The 8,336-nt window shown below is 43.6% G+C and overlaps 1 protein-coding gene across 1 annotated transcript; it reads right to left on the reverse strand.

The window, feature by feature from the left end:
- Positions 1-4,417: 4,417 nt before the first annotated feature.
- Positions 4,418-5,566, reverse strand: LOC134042945 (probable G-protein coupled receptor 19). Its single transcript, XM_062490899.1, has one exon. It carries the CDS (start codon positions 5,564-5,566, stop codon positions 4,418-4,420), a length of 1,149 nt encoding a protein of 382 aa, XP_062346883.1.
- Between the last annotated feature and the right edge of the window lie 2,770 nt (positions 5,567-8,336).

Here is an 8,336-nt window from a genome sequence, read left to right on the forward strand (position 1 = left end):
GAGCCTTCAAATAATAAGAGGCAATATAAATTCTTGCATAGTGAACCTCGGCTGTTACTTGATTCCTTTCTTCAATTATATTAAGTGTCCCAGCATTGTTTGATTGGGTTTGTTTCAATCATTAGTGATGCACTGGAGGAAAAAGGATACTGTTATTGGTTCTAGGGTTGTAACAGAATATCATGAAAAGTGGGTGCTTATTTCAAGTATATCTGAAAAGATTGACCAAAATAGAACTATTGCTTCAGGAGAGACACTTTACACAGGAGCTGTGTGTTATAACTGAGAAGGCAGTTTGGAAAGATGACAATGATCCTTTCAGGCTAAGTGCAGTTGAACATTTTTACATTTACATGTATGAGTTTAAAAGTCAGCTAAGACATTTTATTAATTTTATCTAAAGTTTCCACAAAGCTTCTTATCTGTGAGACGTGGGCTCTTTTATATAACCTTCAATTGATTACCAAGCTGATATTAAAAAGCAGTAAACTGAACCTGAAATTCTTAATGTACCAGGCCAAATTACCGTCTTTCTGTGCTAAGCTAGAGCCTCAGGCAGTAACTCTTCTGAAATGATTCACCTTATGCTCAAAGTGGAGCATATTTTCTTATTTCTTACTTTCATCTACTGTAATTTTTTGAGAGGGATGCTTATGGCTTTGTCTGGTAGTTCTAAACCCCTCACTGCTTCCAGAGCACATAACATGCAGCGCACACATGCAGCACGACCAGAAAGTCAGGCTTAGTGTATTCTCCAGACAGGTAAAGAGCACAAGCACAAAGGCTGGCCAAGGGTCTTCTCACTGCATTCCAAGCAATCCCAATAAGCCAGGCTGATTTAGCTCTTCTACACACAGCAGGGTGGAGAGCTTCCTGGTAAGTACCACCCCACCATTCTGGGTGCTCAGAATCTCACCAAGGACCTTTCCAGCAAAGAAGCAGATCCTACATTCTTCCTGAATTAATACATTCAGCTGGATATGATGAGTTCAGCAAAGACACTTGGCATCTGAGGCACTTCAGTTTTGTCCACCTTTTGAAAATCTGAGGCTGCTTAGCTTGGCAGAATCCAGGAAATCTAAACAAAGGTGTCCATAATAAGATCTGTTTAAAATTTGTTGTAGAAAAGACACTGCCTTGACAGTAAGGATTGTGGAAGAAGCGAGTGATTTTGAGAGCTGTGTCTTCTAGCAACTAGAACATCCCAAAAATATTTCTCTAAAAGCATCCTCCTGAAGCTGGAGGGTGTTCATTCAATGTTCATCTGGAGTAAAATTTACTGTGCTGAACATGGATCACTCCCCTCAAAACTGACTTGTAAACAATAATCATGACTTGCTGTCTTTTTAGGAAAGCCATGAAATTTTGGAGAGGGTTTTAAAATAAATCAATAACTTTTGATACTGCAACCCAAGACATGCAAGTGACCACACTGAAGTCATGAAACAGGAACTCCAAGCTAACATATAACACCTGCAGCTGATCTTGTTCTGGGACTGGCACTACATGCTTGCAATAACAAAAGGTCTCTTCTTATGTTACCCTAATGTGGAAAATAAGATAAAATTCAGAGTGGCTTCTAAGTAAGAATGTTCTAGTGAGAATACAGAGCAGGACTTCAGAAGGCCAGTAAGACCAGCTTAAGGCATTGTTGAGTATTTGTAAAACCCACTACTTATATTAAGTACCACTGTAAACCAAAGAGTTCTCTAACTTTGAGCAGTAACACCACTCTCCATCTGGCATTCAAGTGCACAAACTGACTTGCAAAATGTCTGTTCTGAGGATGTATAGGAGCAGAGGGGTGTGGAAATACACAGCATTTCTCGTGGCCTTGACAATGACTCATCATAGTGAGGGCAATGGGGTGTGTCTGACACATACGCTGAAAATGGAGATGCAAAGTTTTACTCTTTTTTTAATTAGAAAAGCAGTTATTTATAAGAGATATTTGTGAATGCATTATATGATATTCAGTGCCATTTTAAATCCCATGCATACAGCATGAGGAATGTAGAGCCTCTAGAGGTATGCCCCTTATTTTAAAAAATGGACTTAAAAATTCAATTTTTAGTTCAGGATATAAAATCTTCAACTTTCAGGTTCAGGATAGATTCAACTGGTTTTGGGTACTCAAGCCCAAATTTCAACTCAGATATCTTGCTGTCTTTGATCTCTGGACATGTTCACTTCAGAATTAACTTTGAGGATAAAACAATTAACGTAATTTAAATAATTAATCTTAACTTTGAAGACTTATCAGGCACTGCTACTAAAAGTTCCATCATCTCTTTCTTTGTCCTTTTTCCATCAGCTTTTAACAATGGATTGACATTCCATACCTCAAAATTTGTAAAGTTACCAAAAAACTTATGGAAATCTGCAATTGCAAAGTTTATACTTTAATTAGCAGTAGTAATTACTGTCCATCATTCATAATGCATTATGACCAATAATTGTGCTAAAGTGGGTGTAGTCATTGTGAGATGCTGTGTTAGTAATGAAAGGGTAAAATACATTACAGTTCTGTTGTAATATGAAACAGATTAAAATCAGAACTCCTGGGCACAGCCAGGGTCACAAGCATATTGCTACCAAAAAAAAACCCAATTAACATCTGCACAAAAATGTCCTAAGGCATAGAGGGGGAAAAAAAACCTGACATTTAAGAAAAGCAGTACTACCTAGTCCATTTTACACATGATAGCATCACCATCTTGTCTCCATGGGGAAAGTGATCCCAGGGATGAATCCATTTGTGTTTTCCTTTGAAAGTCTACAGAGCTTTGCTTAGAGAGATTTTTGAAAGAGCCTGTCACTGTTTTGTGGAGACAAACAGCACACAGTGACTGAGAAATTGTATTTCCAGTTGTGAGGGGAGAAAACTGACTTGGAGGAGACCGAGGGGAGGCCTCAGAGGGGTCTGCAGCTTCCTCCCAAGGGATAGCTCCAATCTCTGCCTTCTGTGACCAGGGGCAGGACCCGAGGGAATGGCTGGAGCCGTAACAGGGGAGGGTTAGGCTGGATATCAGGGAAAAGGTCGCCAGGGAATGGTCACAGCCCCAAGGCTGCCAGAGTTCCAGGGGCATTTGGACAACACTCTCAGGTACAGGGTAGAATTGTAGGGGTATCTGTGCAGGGCCAGGGGTCCCTGCCAACCCAGGATATTCCATGACTTCATACAATGGAATCAAGACTCCACAGCCACACACTAGACCAGGCCCCAGGATGGCAGATCCTGAGAAAGAGGAGTCCTAGGCTGGAAATTTGTCTAGGAGCCCCTTCTGCAGTCAAACCCTGCTGAAACAATCTGCTGTGACTTTTCCAGGAGGAAGTTATTCCCAAAGAGAAATGGAGGCACAGGAAGACTGAGGAAGACTGGAAGGAGGTTATTGTCACCCACTCTTCATACAGGGCACCCATTGATGGTAAACTCACAACTGACAAAAGCATCAGTCCCTCATTATCGTAAAAAAACTTTCATACCTTTATCTCTGGAAACTTCCCACAAGCAGCTCTACACAACACTGACATTTTCCCCCTCTCCCTCTTTCTCTCTTCCTTCTTATCAGGACTGGCTAACTCCATCCTGTCCCCTACCCAACCACCTGACCCTTTCTCCTCACAGCACAAGCAGCAGACTCCAACTGACCCTTGAGCAGCTAACCCACTCTTTCATAACACCCATCCTCACTGGACATAGATGTGCCCTGTTAAAGGGCAAGGCTCTTCCCCCTCTTTGGTAATTAGTACAGCTGCAATTTATCAGGGGTGAGATTGCCTTCAGCACTATCTCTATTCTCTTATAATCCGTCCTCCCACAGGAGAAAAAATCCTAGAATTGTTTAGGTTGGAAAAGATCCTTCCGATCATCCAGTCAAGCCATTAACCCAACACCACCCTGTCCACCAGACCAGTGGTGTCTGAACAAGAGGTATAAGCCCAGTGCAGGAATGTCTCCAGGGACATATTGGAAGGAAGCCTAGATGGCTTTGGGTGGATTTAGGTGTTTATACACTATGGCCCATCTCTTACAGAGATTGTAACAACCAGTCTCTTCCTTTCTTCCTTTATTCCCCTTTTCTCCCTACAGAGAGTGTAAGGACTCTACTAGATTCCAGGAGAGGAGTTCCCCAAAGCAGAACATGAAAACTGAAATGAAATAGAACAAATGCAAACCCAAGCCATTAAATAATACAGAACATTTAATTTTTTTCTGCCCTATGAACTGGTCTAAAATATGTGACTTTATTGCTTCAAAAGAGTGAAAGATCCTCCTTCTTCTGGGGGAACATAGCATACCTATAGCTCATCCATTGTTTTTCAAAATAATAAAACCCTCTTGGCAAATGTATTTGAGGGATTGGATTCACCAGGCCTGGCAAGCTCATGCTCCTTGGCTTCTCTGTTAAAAGCATCACAGGCAGAATATTTGGTGAGGTTGGGCTGGTGCTGGTATATCTGTGGTCCCAATGTGATTATTTTTGGCTGTCCTGGAACTGGTAGTAATGGTGTAGATGTTGCTTCTGGGGTATTTCCACATGCAACAAATTTGTTGCATTCCTCTTCTGAAGTTTGCATTATAAATGTAGAAGAGGATTGGCTTATAGGCTGAGGAACTGAAAGAGATCCAGGTGATGGTCAGGAAAAGCAAGGAACTCTTTCTGTAATCTGTTTCCTGTGGGTGCCACAACTGTACCACGAAGAAAGGGAGCCAGGACAGGAGAAAATCTAAGACAAAGATGAAGAACATCTTGGCAGTTTTCACTTTTCTTCTTGAGACAAGATTCATTGTCCTCCTGCCAGCTGTGTCCCTAGTGTCACTTCTCCAAATATAGGTGAAGAGTTTCTGGTAGCAGTGGATAATGAGGAGTGATGGGATCAAAAGCAACAGCACTGAGAGCTGGATGGCACCAGAGGTGGCTCCTAGCCAAGAACTGGGGAGGAAAAAGTTGCAGTGGTGATCACTGCTGGAGCCATAGAGAAAACAGACCGGTGATGCAAACAGAGCACCACAGAGCCAAGAGGCGAAAATCATTTTTTTGGCTTTCCCTCTGGACACTTTGAAGCTCAGGGGATAGACAATGGTGTAGAACCGATCCACGCTGATGGCGAGGAGCACGTAGACCTGGACCCCGGGTGTGAGGTACTGCAGGTACCTGACCAGCCGGCACACCCCGCTGCCCAGCATCCACCGCCCGGAGCTCAGCTGCAGCAGCAGGAAGGGCGCGCTCCCCACGCTGCTCACGAGGTCTGCACAGGCCATGGACACCACAAAGTAGTTGGTGGTGGACTGTGTCCTCCTGCTCCTGTGGATCACTAAGCAAACGAGGAAGTTTCCCAAGACAGAGATCAGCCACAGCGCTCCCCAGACCACGCCGGCAGCTGCGATTTCCCCTGGCCTCAGCCCGTACTCTACCAGAGAGTGGTTCCTGCTGGAGCCAACCCCCTGGGCTGGAGGTTCTGCCATCTCGTAGTCAGCAGGAGGGGTGGAAGCTTTGGGGCTGCTCGTGTTCTGCAGCAGGAGCAAGGTGAGGAGGAGAACAGGACCACTGCTGTTATCCATGCTGCCAGCAAACTCGGCCATGTCTTTTGATCGGGCTGTAAACAGAGAGGAGAGAAAAGGTTTTGTTGAACAACTCTGTGTGAAAAGCCCAAAGTAATAAATGAAAGATAACTCTGAGTAGTCTACTTCTTAGAGCAGTAGATTTCAGAGAAAAGGGTCAGAAATATATGGTGACACTATGTGGCACAACAGAGAACGTTCAACTTCATGCAGACTTTTAGGAATGGCCTGAGTATTTCAGACAGGCATTTCTGTCTACAGAAAGAGGAGTGTCCCTTTCACAGCTGGAGACTGAGGTGCCATTTCATCAGTGCTGGTGAGCTGCAAACTGAGTGAGCAGAACATGCCCCACTGATCCCAGAAATGAGCTGTACCTCCTGGTGTCTGTGGAAGTGTCAGGAAAGCAGACCAGGAGAATCCCTGCACCCTTGACTTGAACTTGAGCTTTGATGCAGAAGGAAAATACTGAGGGAGGACATCAGTGTCCTCAGATAGATGGCATAAGAGGTTGGGGGAGGGATGGGGGAGCCTTTTGAGTTCCAGCAGTGGAGACTCAGCTTGTTTTGTCAGCACTGTCAATACATGCGGCTGCAGTCAGCTTCTGAGCATCTCTGTGCTCTGGAGAAAATCCAGGGAGATGGGGAATGTCCTCACCTTGGTCAGGGGCCTTCCACCCAGGCAGCAGCAAGACTGACCCTTTACAGCAGGACCAGACAAAGGTTCTGCAGGTCTATGGGTGACCCAAGGGACAACTGAAAGACTGCCAGAAGCAACTGACACCAACAGTCAACTAAGAACCTCTGCCCCTGATTTTATAACAGAGCTCTACAGGCTGAGAATCACTGTGGCCCAAGTGCAGGACCCAGCACTGGGCCTTGCTGAACCTCATCCCATGCAGGTCTCTCTGCAGAGCCTTCCTACCCTCCTGCAGATCAACAACTCCTGCACAAATCGGTGCCACCTGCTCGCTGCCCAAAGGGGCACTCAGCACCCTCAGCCATGGTCCTTGAGAATAACATCAGACACGACTGGCCTTGCCCAGCTCTGGGAATGACAGTCACCTTTGGGAAGACATGTTTTTCATTATAATAACCTATTCCTTGATAAGCATACAGGAAGCCAAACCCTGTTCCCCTCCAATGCTCAGTAACTTGGGTGTTATGAAATTTTAGAACTTTATTGCTCATTGTCTTGCCTGCTACCCCACACTCAAGCCCTTCAGGAAATAGAGTTTTCAATTCCATGCTGGTTTTATTCCCCCTCCTCCTCCTGCTGATTTATCCAAAGGCAGGAAGACAGTAGGTTCCTCTTCCTAAGCATCTCTGAAATCAAATGCAGTGGAAGATTGGAAATGGCCTCATAGCCAAATGGGAGAGGCCCTCTGTTAAAAATTCCTCTACAAATCAGCACTAACTTTTGCTGTAGAAGGGCCTTGAAATTCCTGGGGTCGTGGAGGCACTGACACTGGTATTTGCAGGTCAGTGCTGGCCACTGCCAGTGTCACTGGCAGAGCAAAGAGCTCATCGGCTCAGACAGCCGTGGACCTCCTTCCATTAAAACCAGCAAGTGGTGAATGTATGGGAATGTATAAGTTATTAAATTTATATTTAATAACATTTTACAAGATTTGCTTTCCAAATCTTGTAAAATATTATTAAATATAAATGCCTCCTGTGGAATGTGGCCATCAAGACAAGATGTTGGACTCTTAGTTGGATGTGTTGCAGCAGAGAGGAAAATTCAATTACTAGTTTATTACTGAAAAGTACAGTTTGAAAGCAGGAAAGAGAATAATATGGAGCAGGAAGTCATTTTTCCAGTAAGGAAAAATATTCAGATGCATTTAATTCTCCTTGCTCAGATTCCACATGATGTTTGTCAATGTTGTGATTTTCTATATATAAACAAATCACATAGTATTTTCTTTCTACATGTTTTTCTTAAATTTTTTTCCTCCACTTACATTTCCTGTCCTTCAGGATGATATACTTGTATATTTTACACAAAATAAATACAAAATAGATAAAATTGTGCATATCTGTTTCAACCAGATTTGGAAATCCGGGCTGTTTACTGGGACCACCTGTGCTACCAACAGTTTTGTTTCCCTATCAAGGTTTATTTTGTGGCTAAAACATTAGGAGACCTGAAAGGAACTTTCCCTGGAAAAGGAGGTGCCATGCTGTGTTCCAGAGGAAACTCTCAATGTGCCTGTTGGTATTTCACTTCATTCTTAGTTGCTTCTAAGGCCCCAGCTCTGAGCAGTATCCATGTCATTAATACAGGATTTTCCAGGCAGCTATTTAGATTACTTTTGATTTGAAGCCCTTTCACTATGAATTATGAGTCAAAACCTTGAGTCCCTTTTGCAGTGTGTTTGCTAGAAAAGACACAGTCCATTGTCATTCAGATGAGGTTTTTAGCGTGTCTCAGATGTAGCCCAGCACAATTCAATCTGTTCTGCAACAAGAAAAGGGGCTTAAAGACGTTGGGGGAAGAGGTGAATGTGAGGGACAGGAGGCTCTGGTTGAACAGCATTAAGGAGAGGTTAATGCCATCAAACTTTTAGCAGAAGGTTTTGATTACTAGTTTTAAGAAGTACACAGTTTTTGGAGGAGTTATCCTAGCAAATTTTGCTGGCTATTCTGTTTCAATTTACAGCTACACTGATCTAAATTTTTCTTCATTAGTTGCTGACTAGACCTCCTGCTCTGAACTGTACTGCTTGGCTGTTTTCACCAGTCCTCCTTCCCTTCGGTTCTGGGGAGAA

The sequence above is a fragment of the Cinclus cinclus genome, chromosome 4 (genome assembly GCF_963662255.1).
Source record: "Cinclus cinclus chromosome 4, bCinCin1.1, whole genome shotgun sequence".
NCBI lineage: Eukaryota > Metazoa > Chordata > Aves > Passeriformes > Cinclidae > Cinclus > Cinclus cinclus.

Bases quoted from the DNA above. Each gene is read 5' to 3' on its own strand.
- LOC134042945 (XM_062490899.1), bottom strand. From the start codon at position 5,566: ATGGATAACAGCAGTGGTCCTGTTCTCCTCCTCACCTTGCTCCTGCTG.